The sequence below is a fragment of the Erythrolamprus reginae genome, chromosome 2 (genome assembly GCF_031021105.1).
Source record: "Erythrolamprus reginae isolate rEryReg1 chromosome 2, rEryReg1.hap1, whole genome shotgun sequence".
Taxonomy (NCBI): Eukaryota; Metazoa; Chordata; class Lepidosauria; order Squamata; family Dipsadidae; genus Erythrolamprus; species Erythrolamprus reginae.
The window spans coordinates 354,761,983-354,788,699 of NC_091951.1; the positions used below are offsets into that span (position 1 = coordinate 354,761,983).

The following is a 26,717-nucleotide window of genomic DNA, read 5'->3' on the forward strand; positions in this document are numbered from 1 at the left end:
ACTTCCCTTCTTCTCCCCCCCATCAACCTTGTGAAGCCCCCCCCTGCTTTGAGCCCCGGCACAGCCCTTAAGGGTGGCACCTCTGGATCCTTCTTGACAAATGTTCCTGGTCCTTTTATGTGCACTTATGAGCACTTCCAGGTGTGGTCAATCACCCTTGGCCAATAAAGAATCCCAGTCCCTTCTTCTCGAGTCCACCGCAGCCCTAGAGATGCCCTGGATCTCTCCCCCCCCCCAAAGGAGCAGCCCCTCTGATTTCTCGCCCGGGGGCTCTTGTTCAGGGGTCCCTTCCACCATGTGGACCTCCGGCCTTGGGAGTCCATCCTCACACACACACACCCGCCTGGCCGGAGCTGACCTTCCGCCCCCTGTCTTCCCCGCTGGGCCTCCTTCCCTCCGGCTGTCGGTTGCGTGAGATGCGGCTGAGAGGCACCGGGAGTTTTGCCCTCCCAACTTTGCTTGCGCAGCGATGGGAGGCCGAGGGTCCCCCGGAGGCTTGGACGAGTCCCGAGTAATCCCGGGCACCCTTTTTATGGGTCCGGCCCCGCTTGGGTCCCTCCAGCTGGGCCAGGCTGACCGCCAGCCTCCGTCCCTCGCCCGGGGAGCCCGCTTGGGACAGAGCCGGGGGTGGGGGTCGTGCGGGGCGCTTCGCGAGCTCCGCCGCAGCCTCCTCGCCGCCCGCCTCCCCCGCCGGTGGCCGCAGCCCCGCCGCTCCCCCCGCCTTGGCGCTGCCCGGGCCCGGCTGAGCCTCCCTTCTGCCGCCGAGGCTGCGCGGCGGGCGGGCGGCGACGTCACGGCGGCGGCGGGGGCGGCGGAGCGGGATTGCGCAGCCCCGCCGCATTGCCAGGATGCCCGGCTGAGGCGGCGGGCGGCGGCAGCGGGGTCGGGGGCGTCGGGCCGAGGTGAGCGGTGGGCGGGCGGGCGGGGGGCTGCTGTGGCGGCGGCCGCCTTTGTGCGCTGCTGCTCAGGGCGTGTCTGCGCCGCCATTGCGGAGTCCGGCGCGGGGCCCGCGGAGGGCGATGCTGCGCCAGAGGAGCCACGGAGGGAGGGCGGGAGGGCGCGGCGGGGCTGCGGCCAAGAGGGGATGAAGCGGCCCGTCTTCTGCGCTCTGCTCGGCCGGCCGCGGAGACCATGGGCTGCCTAGGGCGGCTGGACCGGGGCTGAGCGGCGGCCGAAGGCGGCGGGAGGGGCTGGCGGGGCGCGGGCTGGACTCGATGGCCTCGGCGGTCCTGCAGGGCTGTCACCTGGGTGCGTCCGGCCGGGTTCGCTTCTGCCTTGCGGGGGTCGCAGCGTCCAGCCGGTCGCCGTTGGGGCCCGCTATTTTGGCCCGGAGCGCCTGTCCCGCTTCCCCGAAGTTTCCGTCCAGCAAGGGGGCTCCGGGAATCTCGCCTGAGGAAGAACCTCAGCTGGGTGTGGTTGGGACGTGGGGGGGGGGACCACCAGGAGAGGTTTGTGGGCGACTCTAGAAATTTGAGGCGAAAACTCTCTGGAGGTGGTGACCTCTGTCCTTCCCCCCAAAATTCGGGAAGTCTGAAGGAATTTCCCTTTGCAGGTCTGTGTTAGTGTTGAGGGTGTTGTGTGAGCCGAGTGGGCCAGCGAAGGGCCAGTGGGGAGCCCTGAATGGGGCAAAGGGGCCAGCTGTGGCCCTGCTCCCCAATTAGGGGGTCCCATCCCACCCCCTCCTCCCTGTGAGACTCTTCCCAGCCTTTGGAAGCTGCACGCAGAGAGATTCTGGTCCAGACCCGGCCCCCAAACCCTGCCAGGCCCCACCACTGGCCAGAGGGGCCTGAAGGCCTCTGCCCGCCCTGCTGCTGCCCCCCCCCCCACAGGTGGAAGTGCCAGTGGGGATGTCAGGGGCAGGGGGGCAGCCTGGCTCAGAAGCCAAAGAGCTGCCCTCCCTCCTCAGCCCCCCCACTTCAACTCCTGGGTTGGACTGTGAAGGGGGGCTGATTGATTGGCACTGCCCACCCCCAGTGCTGGGCTTTTTGCACCTGAGCCCACTTGGCCCCAACGGGGGGGGCGCTGCTTCCTGCTTCTCTGCCCTGCCAGGGGAGCTGGGGGGGGGGTTGGTGGTTGAAGGGCCTGCTCAGATGCATCAGGAAGGTTTCAGAAAATGGGGGGGGGCTGCAGGTGGCCCACCGTCCAGCCTCCCCTTGGAGCTCTGAGCCAGGCCGCGCTTCCTTTGCTGGGGGGCTCAGGAAAGGGCGGGGGGGGGAGGAATCCACTGGGCACCACAGCAATGCTGCCGACCTTCCCGAGAGGCAAAGCTGGGTCAGCAGTGACAGGAGCCCCCCCCCCTCAGCTGGGCCAGCCTTCCCTGCCTTCATTGGTATCCAAGGCACGTCCAGCCTGCGGCCCTTTCGCCTGATTCCACGAGGGGGGGGCTGGTGGAGAGCCAGCTTGCCCCTCCCAGGCTGCCCTCCCTTGGCCCTGTGGAGAGAGACTGGGGGGGGGACCTTTGGGGGAGGCAGGAGGACAAGACAGCCCATGGGGCCATGGTGTTGCTAGGTGGCTGGAGGCGGGAGGGGCCGTTGTGTCATCTTTGGGGGAGAGCTTCCTCTTGAGGGCTCTCCAGCAGAGGTGGGGGACTCTCCTTCCTTGCATGCCCCCTCCTGCTCTGGGGAGAAAGCAGGTGCCCCTCCCCTCCTGGGTGGCCGTGTGGGAGGGGGCAGCCTTCGCAGGAGGGATGTTAGGCTTTGTGCTCTGCCCAGTGACCGAATCGGGTGCAGGGAGGGTGTGAACGTCCCCAGGGCCCCCTCCCGCTTGAAAGGCTCCACTGAGGAGGCTGGAGCAGAGCCCCCCCTCCCTCCCCCTCCCTCTGCAGCCAGGCCTTGCCCAGCTTTCCCCTCCCGGCCTTCCCCAGGGGCCGGAGCAGCGGATGGGCCGAATGGGCCGAGCTTTCCAGAGAGAAACAAGGGGAACGAGAGGAAAAAGCTGCCATGTTGAAATTGGGGGGGGGGGCAGCCGGGGGGGGGGGGCTGAGCAGCAGCAGAAGGGGGTGCGAGGCAGCAACCTGCTTGGAATACCTCCCCCCACCACATCCCTTGGGCCTTGGGGGCCTTCAGGTGAGCTGGGGGGGCAGAAAGGCCTCCCCCTTGGATGGGCAGTTCTGGAGCCCCAGCATAAGCCAAGCAGTGGGGTTAGTACGGGGGGTGGGGAGACAGCCATGGATCCAGAGCTATCAGCAGCCACCCCCCTCCCCTGGCACCCTACAGAGAAAGCAGGCGAGGACTCCTTGGAAGATGGAAGGTGGAGGGGGGGCTGCTGGACACCCCCCCCCCTTTGTGCTTGGCTGGATTTTGGGTCTTGTTTCCACAAAATGGAGTTGTTTGTTTGTTTGCTTGTTTGTCTTCTCTGCCGGCCAATCCGAAGGGGCTCAGGGTGGCTGACCAGGATATATGTGTCCATGATGACAGGGCCTGATTAAGCAAAAAGGCCAAGAAACCCCCCCCCCCCCATCTTGAGGTGGTTAAGGCTTCGGCAGAGCCCTTCCCAGACGGGGCCTGCAGGCCAAAGGAAGGGGGTGCCCGGCAGAGTTGGGCTGGCTGGGGGGGGGGGCAGCAGATTGAAGGTTGGTCAGCAGGCAACGGCCAGGCAGGATCGAGGGGGCAGCCAGCGCCCCACGTGAGGAATGGCTTGTTTCCTGGAGGGGCTCTTGGCAAGGGGGCTGGCCGGGTGCCCACGGCTGCCGCCACCAGCCCTATTGGGGTGACACCAGCAGCAGGGGGCCCGGTGGGGCTTGGGGGGGCAGTCTGGGCTCCACCCCTGCACCCTCCTCCCGCCTGCCACCCCCCCTCAGCCCCTCCCTGTGGCAGGTGAACGGCCTTTCAGGGGATTTTTCCTGCCTGCTCCTGAGCTCCGTGGCCCCTCCCCCCCTCGAGGGCAGCACAAGAAGCAATGGCTGGAAACTAATTGGGAGGTGACGGCGAGAAGAGCAGCAGCAATAGCGCTTAGACCGATATATATCCCGCTTCCCGGTGCTTTTTTCCAGCCCCCTCTAGGCGGTTTGCAGAGAGTGAGCACATAATGCCCCCAACCCTCTGGGCCCCAAGCCTCAACCTGGAGCCGGTGGGGAGATTTGAACTGCTGAACTACAGCTAGCAGTCAGCTGAAGGAGCCTGCAGGGCCACACTCTTAGAACAATTAACCAGTGGAACTGCTTGCCACCAGAGGTTGTAGGTGCTCCATCAGTGGAGGCTTTCAAGAAGAGACTGGACAGCCACCTGTCCGAAATGCTAGGGGCTCTCCTGCTTGGCCAGGGGGTTAGAGTAGATGGCCTCCAAGGTCCCTTCCAACTCTATTTCTCCCGGTTTGGCCCAGTTCTCCCAAACTGGTGGCAGAGGTGGCGGGAGGGTCTGCCCAGCACGTCCCCCCCACCCGCCCGGGACACTTCTGCGCATGCGCCTGACATGGGCCCCCGGACCGGTAGCCAAAGCATTGAGGACCCACTCCTGGCTGGGGGGCAGCTCCTGAAGACGGGTTGGCCAGGGGGGGCACATGACAGCTCCTCCCCTCCTGTCTCTGTGGCGCCCATCAGCCAGGGTGGCACAGTGGTTGGGTTGCGGTACTGCAGGTTACCTCTGCTGACTGCCAGCTGACTGCAATTTGGCAGTTCAAATCCTACCAGGCTCCAGGTGGACTCAGCCTTCTGTCCTTCCGACGGGGGTCAAATATAAATCGTAAATGTTTAATGTCGTTTTGTATGATGTTTAAATGTTTGTATGTTAAATAAAATAATAAAAAAAGTTAAAAAAATAAATAAAGGGCAGATTGTTAGGGGCAAGAGGCTGATTCTGTCAACCGTGTAGAGGGGGCTGTCAAAGCACGAGGCAGCGATATATAAGTCTAAATGCTGTTGCTATTCCCCCCTCCCTCCTTTCCACCTAAGAGCCAGGGTGGTGCAGTGGTTAGAGCGCAGCGCTGCAGGCTTCTTCAGCCAACGGCTAGCTGTAGTTCAGCAGTTCGAAGCTGACCCCCAGCTCAAGGTTGAGACTCAGCCTTCCGTCCTTCCGAGGGGGGTCAAATGAGGACCCAGATTGTTAGGGGCAAGAGGCGGAGTCTGTGAGCCAGTTAGAGAGGGCTGTAAAATCGCTGTGGAGCAATACATAACCTTAAATGCTGTATTGCTATTATGGGCTAGGGCCTGTGAGTCGCCCCCCTCCCCCAACATGCCCCTTGAGGAGTGGACCTGCTGCTGTGGCCCGCTGGCCTCTCTCTCTTGAAGGGTTTCCAGAGGGAAGCGTCGTCTCTTCCTGTGGCAAAGAGCCCCACAAGTGCCGTTTGTCTTCCCTGTGGGGCTCCCACCTCCCGTCACTTCAATACTAACAGAAACACACCAATTGTGCTCCCTCCTGTGAGAATGCCAACCCCATCAGATTGCTCCCCAATCTCTCCCTTGCTGGGCCGGGATTGGGTTGTTGTCTAACCCATGACACTAGTGTAGATGGATCCACTGGTCCCCAAGACCCCGCCTGCTCCCAGGCCAGAGTCACCAGAGGAGCCTTTGAGGCCCCCACCCTGCCCTGTGTGAAAGGGAGGCACCAGACAAGTTGGAGTATGCTTGGTGAGGCTCCTGTAGGGAGACAGCCCTTCAGAATTGCCTGTCCCCGTCCCCTGTGGGAGGTCCCGTTGTAAAGTCCTGAGCAGGGGCTGCTCAGGCGTCCTCCGAGGTATGGGCGGGGGTGGGGAGAGCTGCTGGATGCTGGGTGTGCCCTGAGTGACTCTGGTTGCTGTTTTTGCCTCTGCCAGGTCTTGGGCTGCCCTGAGGAGACGTCTTCTGCCAGCCTGCTGTGTCTCGCAGGTCCCCTCCATGGGTAGCTTCAATGCCACAGGTGCCCTGGCGAATGGGACCGAAGATGGATAGCCCCCCCAAACTGACAGGAGAAACACTGATCGTGCACCATATTCCACTGGTGCATTGCCAGATCCCGGATCGACAGTGCGGCAGCATTAGCCAGCGCACCAACCCTTTCTTTCCCTCCGACCTGGGGGTCAGACGGACCAGTTCACTCCCCGAGAGGGCCCTCCTGCAGGCAGACTCGCTGGTCTACAGCAGCCTCCTCAGAGCTTCAGACGGGGCTCCGGAAGAGGAGCCTGCGGGTGGTCAGAGCCCTTCCTCCACCCTGGCTGCCCCTGCAGCAGCACCCCGGCGCCAGAACCCCTTCCTGCTGAGGGATGGTGAGGCCTGGGATCTCAGCGAGGACGACCCGGGGCAGAAGTCCTTCCATCTGCATGAGGGCCGGTCCACCTTCCGCCTGCACGAGCCGGCGCTGCCTCCCTTCCATCTGCATGGGAGCAGCCCTGTGGTGAGGCCTTGGGGTGACAGCCACCGGGTAGACGTGGCGGAGGGCTGCGCTGGCCTGGCAACCGAGGAGGAGGCTCAGGACAAGGGCCCCCTAGCGGCAGAATGCATGGAGCTGGACGAGTACAGCTGCCACCGTGGGGACCCCTCCAGCCTTTCCCTGGAGCAGGAGTGGGCCAGCGAGTCAGACGACCTGATGAACAACCCGGAGGCCGTCCGTAGCCGGACATGCAGCTGCTCCAACTCTGAGCTTCAGCGCTGCCGGTGCTACAGCCTCTCGAGCCAGTCGGAGCCCCTAGACCAGCAGATGGGCTACGTCAGCGACTCCTCCTGCAACAGCTCCGATGGCATCCTGGTCAACTTCAGCACCCTCTACCAGAGGCGGCACGGCCACCCTCACACCAACTTGAACTCGGGCCCCTTGTCTTGCGACTCCTCCTCGGGCAGCCAGTCGGACATGGCTGCCTTTTACCTTGACCTGCACTCCTCGTCCCAAGAATCAAAGATGCCCGGAGAGCTGCAGGACCTGGAGGGGCCCGGAAAGTCCTGCGGCTGCCACCACCCTTCTTCCCCTGTCCTGGATGCTAACTGCAACTCCTACCCACCGCTCTGCGACCCGTGCCCGTCCGATGGCTCCGACCTGACGGCCTGCTTTCAGAGCCAGGCGCGACTGGTGGTGGCCACCCAGAACTACTACAAGCTGGTGACGTGCGACTTGTCCTCCCAGTCCTCCCCCAAGCCCCCCCTGGCTCTTCCATCACCAGCTGCTCCGAGGAGCAGGCCAGGGGCAGCCCCCTCCAGCCCACCGAGTACTACCTCTTCCAGAGACCCGAGGAGAGTGACACGGAGGGCTCCCGGGAGGAGTCCCAGGAGGAGCTGGAGAAGAACGCCATCGAAGGACAGGTCTACGTCAACGTCTCCCCACCCAGCCTGGCCGGAGGCAGGCAGCGTTCACGGAGCTATGACCGCCACCTGGACCGCAGCCCCTCCGGCCGGCTGGGCTCCCTAGAGCGCATGCTGAGCTGTCCGGTCAAGCTGAGTGAGAGTCCCTCCTTGGCCCTCCAGAGCTCCCCTCCCAAGCGGGTCACCTCCTTTGCGGAGCTGGCCAAGGGCCGGAAGAAGAACGGCTCCTCGCCCCCCCACTCGGAGCAGCCAGGACTCGTCCCTGGAGTTCTCGCCCATCCCCGAGGGCCAGAGGGACAGCTCCGTCTTTCTGGAGAGCCAGGAGCGGCACAGCCACAGCCTCCCACCCCTGCCGTTGGCACGGTCCGAAGGCGAAGACGCCAGGAAAGCCCTCGGCTTCAGGGAGGTGTCCACTTGTGGGCAAGAGGAGGACGGACAGCTCTTCTTCTCTGCGGTGTCAGAGTCGGGGGGCCGGTGGCAGCAGCATCTTCGGCCAGAAGGACATCCGAGCCCGAGCTGATGGTAAGCCCCCCCCCCTGCCCTTGAATGCCCAGTGGCCTCTTTTTCACAGCCAGTTAAGGATGGAAATGAGGGGGGGGGGGGTTGGCCAGGAGAAGCCCCTCTGTTAATACACTGCTCCCAAGAGCTTGCTAGGTTGGGGCCCAGAGCTATTCCCTGGCTGTTGACACGGAAGAGCGTGGAAGTTTCTGCAGCGATTGATGACCAGATGACCAATGCCCAGGGCCCATCCTCGGGCACCGGGCGTTGCAGGAGAAGCCCCCAAGTTGGTCAAGATGAGAAGGTTAGATGGATTTTAGATAGAATTTGAATAGAACAGGAATAGAAAAGAAATAGAAATAATGGAAATAGAAATATAGTGATACCTTGTCTTACAAACTTAATTGGTTCCGGGACGAGGTTCTTAAGGTGAAAAGTTTGTAAGACGAAACAATGTTTCCCATAGGAATCAATGGAAAAGCGATTAATGCGTGCAAGCCCAAAATTCACCCCCTTTTGCCACCGGAAGCGCCCGTTTTTGCACTGCTGGGATTCTCCTAAGGTTCCCCTCCATGGGAAACCCCACCTCCGGACTTCCGTGTTTTTGCGATGCTGCAGGGGAATCCCAGCAGGGGAATCCCAGCATTGCAAAAACGAGCGCTTCGCTGGCAATGGAAGTCCGGAGGTGGGGTTTCCCAGCGAAGGGAGCATCAGTGAAATTGCAGCATCGCAAAAACACCGAAGTCCTTGAAACCCCACCTCCGGACCTCTGTGTTTTTGCGATGCTGCGATTTCACTGAGTCTCCCCTCACTGGGAAACCCCACCTCCAGACTTCCGTTGCCAGCGAAGTGCTCGTTTTTGCAATGCTGGGATTCCCCTGCAGCATCGCCAAAACACAGAAGTCCGGAGGTGGGGTGCCCCATGGAGGGGAGCCTCAGGGGAATCACAGCAGTGCAAAAATGGGTGCATCGCTGGCAACGGAAGTCCGGAGGTGAGGCATCCCAGCAGCGGCAGTGGGTTTGTAAGGTGAAAATAGTTTGTAAGAAGAGGCAAAAAAATCTTAAACCCTGGGCTTGTATCTCGAAAAGTTTGTATGACGAGGCGTTTGTAAGACGAGGTATCACTGTAATGGAAATAGAAATAAAAATTGCATTGCATTCTTTCTTGGCCAAGTGTGACTGGACACACAAGGAATTTGTCTTTGGTGCAGATGCTCTCAGTGAACATAAAAGAAAAGATACATCAATGAGGAGGGCGTTTGCCCAGGTTCGCCTGGTGCACCAGTTGCGGCCCTATTTGGACTGGGAGTCAGTGCTCACAGTCACTCATGCCCTCATCACCTCGAGGCTTGACTACTGTAACGCTCTCTACATGGGGCGACCTTTGAAAAGTGTTCGGAAACTTCAGATCGTGCAGAATGCAGCTGCGAGAGCTATCATGGGCTTTCCTAAATACGCCCATGTCACACCAACACTCCGCAGTCTGCATTGGTTGCCGATCAGTTTCTGGTCACAATTCAAAGTGTTGGTTATGACCTATAAAGCCCTTCATGGCACTGGACCAGATTATCTCAGGGACCGCCTTCTGCCGCACGAATCCCAGCGACCAGTTAGGTCCCACAGAGTGGGTCTTCTCCGGGTCCCGTCAACTAAACAATGTTGCTTGGCGGGACCCAGGGGAAGAGCCTTCTCTGTGGCGGCCCTGGCCCTCTGGAACCAACTCCCCCCAGAGATTAGAACTGCCCCCACCCTCCTTGCCTTTCGTAAGCTCCTTAAAACCCACCTCTGTCATCAGGCCTGGGGGAACTGAGACATCCCCCCCTTGTTGATTTTGTGCATGATATGACTGTGTGTATGTATTTTATCTATTGGGGTTTTTTTCTTTTAATGTAAAACTGTTATTCTAGATTTTAATTATTAGATTTGTTACCATGTATTGTTTTTATCACTGTTATGAGCCGCCCCGAGTCTATGGAGAGGGGCGGCTTACCAATCTAATTAATAATAATAATAATAATAATAATAATAATAATAATAATAATAACACCCCGCCCCCATTGGACCCTCTGAAGCCCCTCAAGAAGGCCCTGCCACCACAGGGCCTTGGGAGCATCAGAAAGTCGCATGAGAACACTTGCACAATTTTTGGGTGGCTGAGAGGCTTCCAGAGGGTCCAGACGGAGGCCAGGCATATCACCAAAAATGGCCGGGTGTGTCACCTGTATCCCCTCTTGACCTTATTGTGGTCAGCTACAAGTCTCTTCTTTGGTGACCCAGCTAGCATCTAGGAAGGTGGCTGTGGCAATGGCAGCCGTGGCACATAGACCAACCTCATGCTCTGCCCAGGGGCCTTTCTTATTTCTGAGCTTCTGTCCTTTCTTTTGGGGTGGAGGGCGCCTGCGTTTGGTCGCAGGCGGGGGGGGTGTGTCAAAGTCACGGCCTGTGCGTCACACGCTGGCCACGCCCACCCTGGTTTATCCAATGGTGGGGAAGTCAGGATGCATCGCGTGACAACAGTGGGATGCCACAACTTTGACTCCCCTGGTTTAAGGCCTCTCCATAACTTCATCGTCAGTTGCCCGTCCTTCGTCTTCACCATGAGAGACCATTGCTTCATTGGTCAGCATCGAAACGCCTGGCCGCTTTCGCCCTGGGCCAGGTGGCTGCTGCTTGGGCACGCCTGGCAACCCAATCTGGTGCGACCCACAAGGGCCGGTCTTGTCTCCCTGACCTCTAACCAAAGCAGGTCCCTCCAGCGGCCCCTTCGTCTCCTGAGGGCAGCTGCACAGCTGAGGGGGGCTTCCCTTTGGGCAGCCAGAAGGACGGCCGAATTCGCCACACAGAACCACTGGACACTTTGTCAAATTTCACAGTGGAAGCCTCTGGGACCTCCCGCTTTCCTCTCCCAAGACTGTCCGTTCCTGGCTTGGTCCCAGCTCCCTTGGACCCGGCTCAAGACTGTCACTCGTGAATTCACAGTGGGGGCGGGGGGGGTCACAAAAGAACTTTTTGCCTGTTCCCACTTGGTGCCTCTTGCAAGACTGGCGGGCGGGAAGTTTCTAGCGTCGTCACTACTTTGACAGCCTCGTCCGTCTCCGAGAACGTCTCGCAGTGTTGGGAGTTCCGACGGCCACAAGTCTCTGCCAGTCCCAGTTGGGTTGCTCCTACGGGCGAATGTTCCAAAATGCCATTACAGATCAGTTCTCACTCCCAGGAAACCAGGCCGGCAGAATTAACACTCTCGGACCAAATAACATTTAGCGAAAAGAGAAAGGCAGCTGACCCTGTGAAAGGAAGCAAAGCAAATGCTCGGACGTTATGATACTGTCTGTAGGTTCTTACTGAACACATTATGTTAAAGTGACCGGAATATATTTACATTCCCCCAGACATTGTTTGGAAAATGAAAGTGGAAACATTTGACCCTGGGGGGGGGGGGGCTGGGGGGGTTTTCTTCTCTGAGGACAGGATAAGAAATTAGGAAGCCCAAGTCTACATTTTGACAGACAAGATATAGAGAAAGTTCAGCAAAGCGTCTACATTTTTTATTTATTCTTAAATGAATTGTTTGAATTAGGATGGAAAAACTGACCCCCAGGGCCACAGAATGAAAACTCAGAGCAGTTTTATGACAGGGTGGAGAAATGAACTCACATAACGAAAGGTGACAGGGCAAATGCCGAGACCCCCAACTAAGAAACGCAACCCGTAAGGCCCAGGCCTGGGAGTTTGGAAGAGGGGAGTGGGAGGGGCTCCGAAATCGAGGCTTCCCTTGTCCACCTGCTTGAGTTGCGTCAGTGGGAAGCCCCCTGTTGGCTGAGGATGCCTCCCCATGTCCCCCTGTCACAAAGAGGGGGGAGACAGCTTGGCAGGCGGGCAGGGGTCCCGAACTGCCCTTCTGAATCCGAATTCTGGTTCGGGCCCAGGGGAGGCCCGTCCTGAGCCTCTTCCCCTGGCATCCTGAGCTGTCGTGCTGGGGAATATCTCCCTGGGGGGGGGGTGTCTCCCTACCTGGCAGGGTCCGGGAGAGGAACCTCAGGACAGGGATGGCGAACCAATGGCACGGGGGGCACAGGTGGGGTCTGCAGAGCTGTTAGTATGTCTAACTGTAAATACTAACTGTGATACAATGCTGGCCAAATCAAACCCCACATTAACAAACTACAGTCCACTCTGCCACCACTGGGCCCATAACCAATGTTAGTCTGTCTCGGTGCAGCCTTGTGCGAAATACACACACACAGCAGAGTTATTGCAGTGGTGTAGTTGTGTGATCCAGCCAGTAAAAGACACAGACTTAGTACTGTATTTAACAAAGTATTATTTACATATATACAACACAAAGTAGCAAAAGATAATAAACCGCACACAGCCGCACATATCTGCTGGCATGTGAGGCGTTGCCCTCGCTCAGCTCCAACGTGCGTGTGTGTGCCGGCCAGCTGAATTTTGGCTCGCACAGAGGCTCTGGGGGGGCCATCCAAGGGGGGGGGGGATGCGGGAGGGCATTTTCACCGTCCCTTTGGGCCCGGGGGGGGGCGAAACACAACCTTACTGGGCCCACCAGAAGTTGGGAAACAGGCCGTTTTCTGGCCCCTAGGGGGCCTCCAGGGGTGGGATAGGGTGTTTTTGCCCTCCCCGGGCATTGGGTTATGGGTGTGGCCACTCGCCTATGTGTGATAGCCCACGTGCACACTCCTCTGGCACCCGAGGGAAAGAAGGTTCGCCATCCCTGCCTCAGGGAGAACGTCCCCCTCTGGCCTTTCCTCCAGTGCCCTCCCCATCCCAGAATGCCGTCCCCTCGGGCCGAGCAGTGCGGAGGGCTGGGCTCAGCCGTGCCCCTGTCCATCTGTCCATCCGCTGGGCAGTGTCGCTTTTGCTCTCCTTCCCTCCCACAGGTGGCGCAGCGGACGGCAGGGTGGTCCGCTACAGCAAGGACCAGCGCCCGACCACCCTGCCCATCCAGCCCTTCGTCTTCCAGCACCACTTCCCCAAGCCAGCCAGGAGCCGGGCCCTGCACAGCCACCTGGCCTCCAGCCTCTCCCAGCTCTACAGCCTCTCGGCTGCCGCTCGCTTCCGGCCCCCCGGCCTCCCTCCTCTGCTTCCCAGTCCTCCACCTCTGCCGAGGGGCCGGTGGGGCAAGGCCAGCGCTCTGCGGACGGAGCGGCTTCCTTGGGCGATGGCCATGCCAAGAGGGGGCCGGGGCCCGGAGACCACCCCGCCTCTCCCCGCTGGGCAGCTACTCTCCGGTGCGCAACAACAACAACGTGCCTTCCTTCCACAAGCGGGGGGTCCTCCTTCTGCTCGCCCACCCCGGGAGACGCAGCCCCCCACGCAGCAAGTCCTGCCCAGCCTCGGCCAACCTCCTGCCCAGCACCAGAGCTTCTCCGGCTGCCGGCAGCTGTGCCCCCCCAGGGACGTCTGGTGTCCGGTGTCCAGCACAAGCAGAGTGAGAGCCCCTCCCCTGTGGCCAAGAAGGAGGAACCCCCAGCAGGCCCCCCCTGCGCCACTGGCCAAGGACAGGCTCCCCGTTGGCTCCCTCCTGCCGTTGATGTCCAGTGGCTGGAGCCCTGTCCAGAGTGGAGAGCCACAGTGACCCCCACTGGAAGATCGGGGGGCAGCGAGGACCGCCAGCTTCAGCTCCTCTGGCGTTGGCATCCCCCGGCCCCTCAATGGTAAGTGGGGCATTGCAGGGAAAGGGTTAACTTGGCATGCCCGTGACACCTGTTGTGTGTGTGTTTGTGTGTACTACAAGCTCACTTGTTCAGCCTACAGTTTATAGTTTAGTTTATTAGATTTGTATGCCGCCCCTCTCCGAAGACTACAAACACATTAAACCCTCATTTGAATGCCAAGTTCTATAGCATAGTCACCAAGATAAACTAGCAGAGAATAGCGGAGAGAGAGAGAGAGAATCACGCTTCTGGCTCCCCCTTGTGGCAGTCCGTAACATTGGTTCCTAAAGCAATACATGTACGCACACATTGCTGGTTTGTGTTCTATATTGCCAAGCCCAAGTAGTTATGCACATAGTACTAACAGTCCGTGAATGTGTCCGTCCTACAGGTAAATAACTTTGGGGCGGAGGCGTTTCTGTTCTACCCCATGTAGTTGAGGGTTTATAAGGGAGCCTGAAAATGTATCAGTCCACAGCCATGGACCTTAAGAGGCCGGAAGTAGCCTCTCTGGCCACCTGCCGGGAGGGGAGGGCTCCATCAGCCACTCTTGTCACCCGAAGCAAATGGGAGGGGGTGGTAGAGGCCTCTGTTGGGTAGGCAAGGCCTCCTCCACGCCCCCCACCTCCCCTTACACCACCAGGCGCTGGCCAGGCTGCTCCCCTGCGTGCTGTGTGTGTGTGTGTGTGTGTGTGTTTACCTGCCTCAAATGCTTCCCGCTGCTGCTGCTGTTGCCTTTCTGCTGACAGCTGCCTGTCTCTGTCTCCTCCTCCGTCTGTCTCGGCTTCCCCCCCCCCCCCCCCCGTTGTGGCCATAGCCAACCACCTCTCTCTCTGCAAGCCCTGAAGTGGCGGGAGTACCCAGGCGGAGGAACCCTCTGGGCTTGGATCGGAGCTGGCCGGGCTGAGCGGCCCGCCTGGACTGGAAGCAGCCGGAGGGCAAGGCGCCCTGGAGGAACCCTCTGCTGGAGATGCCGGTGGGCCACTCCGGGGCCAGACTCCACGGTGGGTGGGGCCTCGGCCGTTGCAGGCTCCCCCTCCCTGGCTCCCCCCGGGGCCATGGGTCAGAAGGGGGGGGCAGCAGTGCCCCCTGCTCCCTCCCCCATTTGGTATCTTCCCCAGCCTGGCCTGGGGTCCCTCGGGGGTCTACGACGGAGGTGGTTGATGTGAGGCTGTCTGGAGGCCAGCCAAGTAACCAGGTGGGTGTGCCGTGCCCCCCCCTCTTCCCCCCCCCCCCCGTCTTGCAGGCCTCGCGATGAAAGAGACGCAGCCAGGCTTCCCCGACTTCTTCCCCGACTGTTTCTCCTTGGCCGAGAAGCCCCCGGCCGAGTTCTGCCTCTCCCCTGACGGCAACACCGAGTCCGTCTCTGTCGATCTGCTGCAGAAGAAGGGTCGGTCTCCTGGGCGGGGGGAGGACGAGGGGGGTCCTGGCACCCTCCCAAGGTTTCTTCCATATGTGCTGGGGGGGGGGCTTCCCAGCAGAGGTAGAGGATGGAGGGCGGTGAGGAAGGCTCGGCCTGTGGCGCCCTCCGACCTCGGCAGCCTGGCTGGAGAGTCGTTGCCCGGAGCAGAAACGTGTCTTTTGGGTGGGGGGGGCTTGGGACAGGATCCTCAGACAGGGTAGGAATCTGGTGTGGTCAGGGAGGCCCCCCACAAATGTTAGGCGTGGGCAGCATATTCAATGCGTGTGGCAGGCAAGGCGTGGCTGCAGTGGGCATCTGGACGGAAGGGTCTTTAGGGTCTCTCAGCTGAGAGGAAGAGAGAGGAGGGATCATTTGACACAGAATATCCCCCCCCCCCATTTCTGGAGCCAGAAAGAGCCCCCACCACCACAGTCCTGGATGGGATGGAGGGGCCGAGGGGTCTGCTCGGGGGAGGGGCAAGCTCAGCCCACTCTCTTCCTTCTGCCCAGCAGGTCTGGTCAAAGCAATCAACATGTCCGTGGACCTCATTGTGGCCCCATTTTGGGACCAGCAGGGATCCTGGAGTGAAGGTGAGCTGGCTCTCCTCTTGGCCTCCTTTCCCTTCAGTGCCTCCGTTCCACCTTCCCCTATCATGGCCCTTTAAGGTGTGTCCCAGTGGCCCTGCCACCTTGGGACAATGGAAGGTGGCAGGAAGTGGGGAAATGCCCTGGACAAGGGGGGGGGACCTGCCCCGGGACAGGTGAGCAGGTGAGCAGGAAAGTCCAGCAGGCCGGTCGTAACAATGAAGAAGCATGGTGGACCTTTGTGGGCAACCAGACCGGACTGCTGTGGCCAAGGGCTTGTCCTCCCGCTCCGCCCCCCTTCCCTTGAAAGCTCTCCTGTCCCCCGGGGCCGAGCCCAGCGGGGTTTGCCTGGAGGGTCCCCACTCCCCCACTGGACAGTTGGCAGGTCCTTCAAAAGAGCAGCAACCACCCCAAAAACCTGCTGAGGCCTCTGCCAACCCTGCAGGGAGGAGGGGGGAGGGGAAACGCTTGGACCTGGGGGGGAGGGCTGTGGAGGTGGGGGAGGGAAGGGAATCTTCAAGACCGCCTTCTACCGCATACCTACCAGTGACCAGTGAGATCCCAACAGGATTGGTCTTCTTCGGGTCCCGTCGGCTAAACAGTTGGCTGGCAGGTGCACAGGACAGAGCCTTCTCTGTGGCTGCTACGACTCTCCTGTGATCCAGGCCACCTTGACCCTGTCGGCCTTCTGGAAAGCCGTAAAGGTCTGGCATGCCTTGGGGGGTTATTAGCAAGGTCGGCCCACGAATATACATATGGACGACTGCGAGGGCGTTAAATTGAAATGCCTTTATATCCATTCGTGTTTATTGTTGTTTTGAGACGCTCTGTGTCCCGAGGGAATTGGGCACCATGGACAGACAGGCAGATAGACAGGCAGCTCAGACCACGCTGTGTCCGCCTGAGCACAAGGACGAAAGCACCAGCCTGAAGAGGACGAGTGGGACCTCACCGGAACGTCATCAGGAATCTCTGAAACTTACTCTGACCGCTCCTCTCTCCTGCAGGCCAAACTGGGGAACAGCTCGGTGAGCCCTAACGTGGGGCATCTCATCCTGAAGTACCTGTGTCCGGCCATCCGGGATGTCCTGGGCGACGGGCTCAAGGCCTACGTGCTGGACGTCATCGTGGGCCAGAGGCGGAACCTCCCCTGGAGCATCGTGGAGGCCTCCACACAGCTGGGTAAGGGGCTCTGGGCTCCGGCCTGCCCTCCTACCTCCGGGCAACGGCCAGCCCCCACCCCTGCTGGGCCTGTGGGCCTCCCCCGGAGGGAGAAGCTGGCGCACACAGCCCATGCCTGAAGGGACCCTGCCCCCTTCTGATGACGCCCCATCCCCTCCCGCAGGGCCCGCCACCAAGGTCCTGCACAGCCTCTACAGCCGCGTCAGCCAGTACCCGGAGCTCACCAGCCACACCATGCGCTTCAACGCCTTCATCTTCGGCCTCCTCAAGTAGGCAGGGCTAGCGGGGGGGCTGCTTTGCCCCTGGGGAGGGGGCAGCATGAGGGGGACAGCCCTCCTGAAGCCGCATTACTCAACCTCGCCACGTTTGAGGGGGCAAGTCCCAGGATTCCCCAGCCAGCCATGGTCTCTGACCCGGCCGTGCTGGCTGGGAATTCTGGGAGTTGAAGTCCACCAACGAGAGTGCCAGAATGCAAAGGCCGACCCCGGGAACGGACGGAGGAGCCTCCTTTAGCTGGGGTGGCGCAGTGGTTAGAGTGCAGCCCTGCAGGCTACTACAATCCGACCAATCAGGTGTTGAAAGTGGGGGTGTCCCTCTGATCTTCCTGCCAATCAGCTTCAAGCTCTGTTGGGAGAATTGGCGCTAGGCTTATGGTTGGGGGTCACCACAACAGGAGGAACTATATTAACTATATTAAAGGGTCAAGGCATTAGAAGGGTTGAGAACCACTGGTCTAAATCAAGGCTGAAAACATACCTAGTGGCCCCGCCACACATTTCCCTCTCTACGGAGAGGGCGGCATACAAATCCAATAAATTATTATTATTATTAATTATTAATATAACAACAGCCCTGTGAGGTAGGCTGAAAGAGAGGGGCCGGCCCAAAGTCATCCAGCTGGCCTTCCTGCCTGAGCCCGCAAGACTAGAACTCGCCACCTCCCGGTTCCTAGCCAGCAGCTTCACCCTATATCACTGTGGTCAGCAGGCCCGGCCCCAGTCCCCTGCTGGTTCTTTGTGCAACGCAGCCGTGTCCAGATGCTCCACCCGCTCTGCTTTCTCCCCCAACAGCCTCCGGTCCCTGGAGTTCTGGTTCAACCACCTCTACAACCACGAGGGTAGGTCCTTGGCTCCTGACCGGAGTGGGGGAAGGCCGTCCGCTGAGGTGGGTCAGGGTCTGCCCAGGCGGTGGCCCGGCCCTCAGAAGGCTCCTGACCACCTCGGCAACTCCTGGAAGGGGGCAGGGAGGCCAAGGGGGGGCAGGGCTGGGGGGTGGGTAGATCGGGGCTGGGCCAAGCGGGCCCTTCTATGCCTTGTGGACTTTGACTCCCGGGATTCCTGAGCCAATGACTGCTAGCTGGGCATTCTGGGAGTTGAAGTCCCCACAGCAGAGAAGCTCCACACTTGGCCCCGTGGTGGGTGGAACTCAGCAGCCCGGGGCCCCTTCTGAGGGCCCGGATGGGGCTGCCTGGGGCCCCTGGTGACAGGTGGGGCCCTCCCTCCCTCTCCCCCTCCAGATGTGCTGCAGGCACACTACCAGCCGACGGGCTTCCTGCCGCTGACCCGGGGGGCCTGCCGGGGCCTCTTCGAGGAGCTGCTGCTGCTGCTCCAGCCGCTCTCGCTGCTGCCCTTCGGCCTGGACCTCCTCTTCGAGCACCGGCTGCTGCAGGGGGGCTGGCGGGCAGCAGCGGCAGAAGGAGCTCCTGCGCGGGCCAGCAGGGCCTGCTGCTCTCCGCCCACTCCACCCTGCAGCTCATGCGCACCCGCGAGGGCTCCCGCGACCCGGCCCCCCCGGAGGGAGCAGCGGAGCCGGCCAAGGGGCCCCCCGAGCGGAAGAAGGACCGGCAGGCCAGCTGGTGGCTGCAGCTCAGCCAGAGCTCCCAGGTCTACATCCAGGGCTCCCCGGGGGCTGCCCGCCTGGCCCCCCACGAGCGCAGGAAGAGGGCGGGGCCCAGGCCGGCAGAGGGTGGGAAGGGCCCGCCTCCCCCGAGGGAGGGGGTCGTGGAGGGTGCGGAGGCCCAACCCCCCACAGAAGCCCCCCAAGTCAGAGAGGGCCTCCCAGGCGAGGAGGCAAAGCCCCCCTGGAAGCCGGGCCCCCCCGGCCACGGAGCAGAGCAAGGAGAAGGGGCGGCCCTTCTGGATGGGCAGCCCCCCGGATGCCGTGCTGGCGGAGCTGAAGCACAACAGGGAGCAGGACCAGGTGACCCCGCCCCCAGGGAAGGAGGGGCGGCCCCCTCGCCCACGACCCCAGCAGTGGCCAGCCCAAGTGGGCCCACCTCTTCGGTTCCCGCCAGGCGCCCAAGGGGCCCAAACAGGCCAACAGGTAGCGTCCCCTGGCGGTCGGGCTCCGGCTCTGCTGAGGGAGGGGAGAGGGGAGGAATCGGAGGGTTGCAGCCCCCTTGTTGAGCTGTGGGCAGGGCGGAGGGGTCCTGGTGGCCCACCCTGAGGGGGGGGGGTCGAGAGTCGCTTTGGGGCCATCCCAGTTTCCTCTGTGGACCACCGTGAGCTGAGCTGGGCCAGATGGGGGGCTGCGCTGCCTGGCTGCTCAGGGCGGAGCCTGGAGGGGGTGGGGGGGATGCAGCAGCCCTCTCAACTGGCAAGGGACGTGCTGGGGGTGGGGGTTCCACCAGAGCCCCCATAGCTGGCCATTCCCACCGCTGCCCCGGCCTTTACCGCTGCCTTCTCTGCAGGCTGCCCTCCGGCTGGCTGAGCCTGGATCGCTCTGTCTTCCAGCTGGTGGCCCAGACGGTGGGCGCCAGTGGGTGGCGAGAGGCTGAGGCGGCACCCAAGCAGCTGCCCGTGGCCGAAGGTCAGCCATCGGACAGGAGGGCCTTCCCTGGTGCCCCATGGTGAGTGTGCTTGGAGGGCCGTAGTGGCCTGGCTCTGCTATGGGGCTGCTGGGCCCTGGACCAGCCCCGTCTGGCATGGGCCTCACTGCAGGGAGGCACTGCATGTCCCCAACTCTTCGGGCAGCGCACCTGTGACGGGGGGGGACCTCCTGGCCTGGAGGGGCTTCTGGTTGGCAGGCATCTTCAGGGAGGGTTAGCGGAAGAGCCCCCCTGCAGGGTGAGGGCCTGAGAACGGCATGCGGAGGAAGCGGCAGGGGGTGGATTTTTTTTCTGGCGGGGGTGGGGGGACACAGATGCTCCCCTGCAGCCAGCAGGACTCGTAACGGGTGGGGGCAGCTCTGTGCAGGCCATAAAAGACCCAAGACCCCCGCCACCCACGCAGGTGGGGAGGCAGAGGGCGCAGGCCGGGTGGGTAAGTGCCCTCCCGACCCCTGTGGGCACGCTCTCTTCCCCCAGGGCGGTGAAGGCCCTCTGCCACCACGTGGCCACGGAGGCCGGCCAGCTGAGCTTCCAGAGGGGAGACGTGCTGCGGGTGCTGAGCAGGGTGGACGCTGACTGGCTCCGGTGCAGCCGCCGGGAGGGAGCCGAGAGCGGGCTGGTGCCCATCATGTACGTCACCCACCCGGAGGATGCCGACTACTGACGGGCGGGTGGCCCCGGAGCTCCTCACCTGCCGAGACTCAGCCACGGACCCGGCTTCTCTTGCCCGCCCTGGACGAGGGGGTGGTGCTCCTCCTCCTGTGGCCAAACGTTCTTGTGCATGCGCCCCTCCCCTTCCTCGTGTCCATGGTACCCCCCACGCCCTGTCCAAACTGAAGCGGGGGCTCTGTGAAGGGCCACCGGGACCCCAGAAGGCCTGCTCCGGACTTGGGGGGCTGCGTGCTAACCTGTATTAATGCTGGGCAGGGGGAGGGCGGGAGGGAGGGGCGGGCGAGACGCCGGTGGGAGCAGGACGGTCTCTGCCTGCGTGCAGACGGAGCCGGTTGCGGCCGGTCTTTGCAGGAGCAGCTGACCAGTCGGAGAAGAGTGTGTCCGGCCGGCTCTCACACCGAGGGCGGGGGCTTTGAGGCCAGAAGGGTGCCCAGGAGAGGGCCCCCCATGGGACAGGTTGGGTGGGTGTTGGAGGAACCTCATGCCATTTGATGGGGAGGAGGTTTTGTGGGGGAGGGGCCAGAGCCTGGGTGGGGAGGAAGGGGGCTCCCCCCACAGCCTGTGCCAGTCAGTATTTGTCCCCTCCAAGGACCCCCGGGAGGGGGGAGGCAGGCGTCCGTCCTGCCGGTGTTGTGAGGGTGGCGCCATCGTTAATTTATACTTCCGGCGTTAGAACAGGGTGTCTCGACTTTATTTATTTCTTTATTTATGACACGTATTAATAAAAAAGGTGCTGATTATGAACTCCCTTGGCGCAGCCCGGTGATTCCCCCCCCCCGGCTTCTTTGCCCCCCCTCTCCCCCCCACACAAGAAGAGCCCTCTGGAGGCTCCCTTCAGAACAGTGCTTCCCAATTGTTTTCTGTTACGCCCCCCGCCCCCCAGGAAGAAGTAAACATTTCACGCAAACACCCCACCCCCCCATGTCTCTTCTGGGACGATTGTTTGCAATTTTCGAGACGTGTTTGCTGAAAAAACTTCTCAGCATGACTGGGGTGTCGTGTGTTTAAGGGAGGCCTTGATTCCTTTGGCTTCCTGCCGTCCACTGGCAACATTTTTGGACACAGCAAACACGCCGGTCTTCCCTCGCCTCCCACCGCAGTCGCAAGGAAGCCAAGCGCTACCTACGCTTCATCGTCCTGTTTCCTCATCTTACATTTGTCTCATTATCTCCGTCTCTCTCCTCCTCTTTGCGTCCCTGTTCAACCTTCTTCCACGGTGTCTCTGAAGGTTTTGCGATCTGCACTTCCCATCTCCGGCTCTCTGCTGGGTGCTGTTGTTCGGTGCAAAAACCCCCTCCTCCCTGCGGCCAAAACAGCACGATCCCTGGGGTCACACGCCCCCCCTGACATCGCTCCGTGACCCCCCAGGGGGAACCGCCCCACTATTTGAGAAGCATGGTTTTGGAAGGAGTTTGCTGAGCTGGTGGTGACTCTTTTGAGGGGACCATTCAGGAACCCCCAAAAAAGGCAGGTTGGCCTTTACGTGCCCCCAATGCACCATGTGGGCGGCTATCAGCCAGACGGACAAAGGGGGGCAGAAGGCGGGTGGTCTGGATCTAACGCCAGCAAGGCAGGACCCCTGTCCGATGGGTGTGCCGACGGGTCCACATGGGCAGCTGAATTCCGGTCTCTTTCGGGTTCTTGGGATCAAACGGGCCCTCAGCTCTCTCAATAGGCTGCTTGGGCAGGAGAACCTGCTGGCTGGACATCGCTTGTTTCTGAGGGGGCAAAAGGCCTTAATGCCCCTCACCCAAGCCCGGCTCCCCATTCCCCCCCCGGCTGAGAAATTCTGGGAGTGGGAGTCAAGTGCTGCAAAGGGTTGTCCAGGGGCAGCTCCCCTTGGGCAGAGCAGGGGGAATGGCCAAGGGGCACCCACCCACAGGGCCTGCTTTGCATGGCCCCAGCCCACCCAGAACCGCCCGGCGAGGGAGGCACGTACTCCTCTACTGTGTCACGTCCAGCACCTGCTTCTCCAGGGTGCTTAGGCCCAGGGCATTGCGGGTGAGGTGACCGTAGGTGTGTCCGAACTGGAACTTGTAACCTGCATTCAGAGAGTGGGGGGGAAAGGAGTGACCGCCGTGGGCAAGCCCACAGCCGCAGTTAATCCCATCGGCGCCCGAGGTCCGGGCAGAGCTTGGCAGAGAGGGGTGACCCAAGGGGGAAGGAGATAAAGGGGGCAGGGCACTCACCTGGCACATAGCCCTTGTAGTGGGGCAGGAGACCCCTATCTGTGGGGTACGTCTTGGCCAGGGGCGGGAGGGGACCCCCCCTCTGGGAAGAGTCCGGCCCCGTCTTCTGCATCATCTCCTCAAACTCCACCATCGCCCGGTGGGCAAGAACCGGGTAGCTTGCTCCAATCAGGAACTGGAGGCGAGGCACAAAGCCCGTGAATCCTGTGGGGCGGAGACCGGGGGGGGGGGAGCTTAAACCCTCGGGGACCCTCCTGCAAGGGAGCCCAGCCCCCCTCCCTCCCTTGCAGGCGGGCACTCCTGGCTCAGCACTGGCTGATTGGTGATGGTTCCAGCCAGTCGGGTGTTTCTGTCAGCTCCCCCCTAGGACAGAAGACCCTCTCGCTTCTGAGCCCCCAAACACAGATACAATGGGCCCCCCCTGGTTGATGGCCACGAGAGACCCTCTTCCTCCGAAGGCAACCTGGCCCCTTCCCACACACGTGGCCTCTCAGAGAACACTGTCAGGGATGGCGAACCCATGGCAGGGGTGCTGCAGGGGGCACATTGAGTCCTGTCTGCTGGCACACCAGCTATTGCCCTCTCTGAGCTCCAGCGCGCATGTGTGCACCTGCCGGCTGTGTTTGGGCTTGTTTGGGGATTCTGGGAGGGCGTTTTTGGCCTCCGAGGGGCCTGTGGGGGAGCGAGGGAGGCGGTTTTCGCCCTCCGCAGACTCCAAGAAGCCCTCTGGAGCCTTTGGGAGGAGCAAAGAATTGAGCCCAGCCGGCGCACCGGAAGCCGGGAAACGGGAGTGGGTGAGGTTGGTCCGCACATGCGCAGGGGGGCAGGACAGTGGGAAGGGGGTATGCGTGCATGTGCAGGGGGCATTGGGTTATGGATGTGGGCACTCGTGCGCATGCAATAACAGCACGTACACGCACCCTTTTGGCACCCGAGGAAAAAGAGGTTCGCCATCCCTGCTCTAAGTGGTGCCTCCGCCTTCCCTCTCCCTCTGCTGGGGTCTCCCTTGCAAGCCCCTCCGCTCCCCGGCTGCCTCCGACTGCTCTGCCTGGCGCCCCAAGCCCCCCACCCCAGCCCTGGGAGCCCCACAGAGGCTTTGCGGCCCTGGCTCTGGCTACGCTGTGGCAGCCAGGAAAGGGGGGCAGTGGGAGCGACGGCTGGGGCCAGGCCAGAAGAAGGGGAGGGGGCCCTCAGGGGGGGTCTCTTCTGCGCTGGTGGGGAGGGGCACTTGAGCCTCTCTCCGGTGAGACTGAGGAAGATGTCCCCCGCTCCGTCCTCCCCTCGGGGGTCCCGAGTCCCCTGGAGCCTGACCTGGGACGAAGGCTCTCTCCACTGCAAGGTCCGTTCCTGGGGGGCTGAAAGCCTGGGGGGCGGCGGCAGGAGTCCTGGTCGTGGGCAGGGCAGGGAGAGGCTGGGGCAGAGCAGAGACGGACAGGTGAGACCCTGGAGGCCGCTGGGCACCTGGCAGAGGTCTCTTCCCTGCTGCTCTGGGAGAGAGAGAGAGAGAGAGGCCACTCTCAGGAGGCCCTTCCGTCCCCTCCCCCAACGCTTCGCTCTCCCCAGCGCCCATCTGTCTATGCTCATCTATACGGATGTGGACGAATAAATAAATAAATAAATAAAATGAATAAAATAATAAATAATAATTATATGTATATAGTAAAATAATGAAATGAAATGAAAGGCATCGGGGAAGGAGGGAGGGAGGGAGCTTTGGACCCATAGTCGGATGCTAGGAAAGTTGTAAACTGGAGGCCCCCCCCATGCCCCCCTGAAGCTGGGTCTGCGGAGGGAGGGGAGGGGAAGCTCAGGCTGGTCCCCTCTTTGTCTCTCTTTCTGCCCCAAGCCTCGGGACAGCCAGCCGTGCCCGGCCCCTCTCCCCCTTACAGGACGGGGCTGGAGGAGAGCCCCCCAGTGAGGGGATCCAGCCCTCCTCCAGGACAGGCTCTGGAAGCCCCCCCCCGCCGGCCTCCCCCCAGGGCTCCCAGCTGCCCTGCCTTCCACTTACGCTTCGCAGCTGGGGGGCTCCGGTCCCCTCCCGGGCTTGGCCCCCCCGGGGTCCCGGCTCCTGCTCGGGGGCAAACTCCAGCCAGGCCTCCCTGCAGATTTCCCCGTAGGTCTTGGCAAAGTGGTGCTGCGCCCGGGGGATGAATCCTGCCGGGAGACACCGCGGAGAGCTGGAGGGGGGGCGCGGGGCTCTGGGCTCTCAGCCAGGAAGCGGTCCGTACCCGGGTCCTCTGCTCCAGGCAGTTGGGCCGCCCCAGCTGCTGACCCTGTCCCGCCCCCCCCCAGATAAAGGGAGGCGTGGCTTGCTGGCACTGGGGCCTCTGGCCCCTCTGCAAGGGGGTCGCGGAGTGCTCAAAAATGGGGGTGAGGGCTCGGACTTGCAAGAGGCCGAAGAAGGTCTATTCCCTCCCCCCATCACCTTCGGCTGACCCGCGTGGCCCTCTCAGCCGCAGCAGCGCCCACTTACCGGTGTAGCCGGGGACCCCGCTGGAGCCTTTGCCCCGAGCTCGCCGGCCTGGCCCCGGGCGCTCCTTCGGGGCGCGGAGGGCGCAGTTGGGCTGCAGCAGGAGCCGGCCGGAGCGGCTGGGGGCGGCCAGGAGCTGCGAGGTCAGCCTTCCGTAAGTCTGGCCCAGGGCGAACTTGTAGCGGGGACAGTAGCCGCCGTAGCTGCGGGGACAGGAGACCCCCCCTCGCCCCGTCAGCGCTCCCGTTCCTCTGCGCCCCCCCCCTCGCCCCCAGCCCTGCGCCGCTAAGCTCCGGGACCGGCTGAAGTTGCCCGCGAGCCGGGGCGCAGAGCCCGCCCGCCACCGCCCTCTTGGCCGGGGAGGGTGTCTGCGGGGTCCCCGTGGGCGGAGGGAGGGGGCCAGCCTCTTCCCTCCCCCCCGGTCAGCGCGGCTCCTCCGGTGCTCTGGACACGCCAGGAATCTGCCCCCCCCCCCCTCCAGGACTTGCTCGCCCAGCTTCCCGCACCTCCCCGCCGCTCTGTCCCCGGTGGGCGGCGGGCTGCTTGCGTGCCTGGAAGAGACCCCCTCCCGCGCCCTGCCTGCTTGCCGGTGGGGGGCTCGTCCCTTCGGTGCCCCCGCTGCCCCAAAGCCGGGCCGAGGGCTTCTGCTCAGAGAAGGGGGGGCAGAGGGCCCGGCTCTTACCCAGGGAGGAAGTGGGGCTCCGGGGTCATCAGGACCGGGCTGAGCTTGGGGGCAAACGCGGTCGGGGCCATCGAGCTGCAGAGCGGCTGACAGGAGCCCCGGTTGGGAAGGCTCTGCCGTGTGTTGTGGGGAGGAGCCCAGGGGGAGGGAGCTGCTGTGGCTGCCCTGGGAGACTGTCGCCAGGCAGGCGTTCCCCAGGTGGTGTGTGTGTGTGGAGGGGGGGGGGGGCAAAGGCCGGGGCTGAGCCTGGCACAGGAGGGGGGGAGGCAGACTTTGGCCGCCTTCAGTTCTGCCCCCAGCCTTTCGTGGGTAGCCCCTTCTCCTCCTCCGGGAGGGTCACACTGGCAGGGCTGCCCCACAGGATTCCTGGCTCAGCCGCCTGCAAGGCTCTGGGGGCACAAAGGCCACAGGAGGGAAAGAAGCCCTGGAGGCCGGGAGGCGGGCAGGCTGGAGGGTCCTGGGGCAGAGCAGAGAAGGGCAGCCCCCACTCACCCTCCCCCGGACTCAAACCCAAGTTTAGGCTGTGCTAGTAGCAGACTGGCCCACAGCCCTCTGAAGCCCCCCACAGGTGAGCACTACGAGGCGATTCCCCCAGCATTCCTCCTGCGGTGGCCCCTGTTGAGACTCTGGAAAGAGGGCAGAGAAGAGCAACCAAGAGGATTCGGGGACGGGAGGGCCAAACACAGGAAGAACGGTTGCAGGGACTGGGTTTATGTCTAGAAAAGAGGGACCAGGGGTGACAGGATAGCAGCCTTCCAACATCTCAGGGGTTGCCCCAAAGAAGAGGGAGTCAAGCTATTCTCCAAACCACCTGAGGGTCGAACAAGAAGCAACGGGTGGAAACTAAACAAGGAGAGAAGCAACTTAGAACTAAGGAGAAAATTCCTGACAGTCAGAACAATGAACCAGGGGAACAGAAGTTGCCTCCAGAAGTTGTGAATGTTCCAACACTGGAACTTTTTAAGCAGATGCTGGATGACCATCTGTCTGAAGTAGTGTAGGGTCTCCTGCCCAAGCAGGGGGTTGGACTAGAAGACCTCCAAGGTCCCTTCCCACTCTGGTGTTGTGATGATGATGAAGATGAGGATGGGCACCCGGAGGCCTCCTCGTCTCCAGCCCCTGGTCTGAGGCGGGTCCTCCAGTGGCCTCTCTCGGCCAGGACCCTCTGCCTCCTCCCAGGCTCCAGGGAAGGGCTGCCTGGAGGAAGGGGGCGTTGTTTGGAGAAGCGGGGGCCCCGGCCGTGCCCGAGAGAGGCATTCGGCACTTGGCAAACAGGCCTCAGAAAGAAAACCTTGACCACAGGAAGGGGCCGCCCCGTTTCCACAGGGACCG

General features: G+C 62.1%; 2 protein-coding genes across 3 annotated transcripts; one reads left to right on the plus strand and one right to left on the minus strand.

The window, feature by feature from the left end:
• Nucleotides 1-814: 814 nt before the first annotated feature.
• Nucleotides 815-20,788, plus strand: RUSC2 (RUN and SH3 domain containing 2). The gene is given in 29 exon segments (XM_070743683.1): nucleotides 815-902; nucleotides 5,749-7,037; nucleotides 7,040-7,435; nucleotides 7,437-7,667; nucleotides 7,669-7,726; nucleotides 12,601-12,768; nucleotides 12,771-12,910; nucleotides 12,913-12,984; nucleotides 12,986-13,021; nucleotides 13,024-13,128; nucleotides 13,130-13,192; nucleotides 13,194-13,271; nucleotides 13,273-13,320; nucleotides 13,323-13,381; nucleotides 14,195-14,237; nucleotides 14,240-14,381; nucleotides 14,624-14,767; nucleotides 15,292-15,335; nucleotides 15,337-15,369; nucleotides 16,371-16,545; nucleotides 16,709-16,814; nucleotides 17,616-17,662; nucleotides 18,062-18,222; nucleotides 18,224-18,253; nucleotides 18,255-18,638; nucleotides 18,640-18,768; nucleotides 18,770-18,867; nucleotides 19,235-19,393; nucleotides 19,850-20,788. Coding segments are annotated over 28 exon segments (4,551 nt in total). The 5' UTR covers nucleotides 815-902; nucleotides 5,749-5,822; the 3' UTR covers nucleotides 20,037-20,788.
• CIMIP2B (ciliary microtubule inner protein 2B) lies at nucleotides 20,714-25,516 on the minus strand. Of its 2 annotated transcripts, none has more exons than XR_011558385.1 (7): nucleotides 25,386-25,516; nucleotides 24,707-24,906; nucleotides 24,242-24,387; nucleotides 23,545-23,720; nucleotides 22,234-22,437; nucleotides 21,984-22,085; nucleotides 20,714-21,762 (listed from the first exon to the last, which is right to left on the minus strand). XR_011558385.1 is itself a non-coding variant. In XM_070743682.1 (7 exons), exons 1-6 carry the CDS (start codon nucleotides 25,454-25,456, stop codon nucleotides 21,988-21,990), a joined length of 819 nt encoding a protein of 272 aa, XP_070599783.1. In that variant the 5' UTR covers nucleotides 25,457-25,516; the 3' UTR covers nucleotides 20,714-21,762; nucleotides 21,984-21,987. The 2 variants fall into 2 exon arrangements, 1 of the variants encoding a protein (XP_070599783.1); XM_070743682.1 differs by having other exon boundaries at nucleotides 23,545-23,644.
• Nucleotides 25,517-26,717: the final 1,201 nt, after the last annotated feature.

Coding starts and splice junctions, on each gene's coding strand:
- CIMIP2B (XM_070743682.1), bottom strand. CDS start 25,456: ATGGCCCCGACCGCGTTTGCCCCCAAGCTCAGCCCGGTCCTGATGACC. Junction 24,388..24,706: donor CGGGGTCCCCGGCTACACCG/GTAAGTGGGCGC, acceptor GTCTCCCGGCAG/GATTCATCCCCCGGGCGCAG. Junction 22,086..22,233: donor CTACAAGGGCTATGTGCCAG/GTGAGTGCCCTG, acceptor CTCTGAATGCAG/GTTACAAGTTCCAGTTCGGA.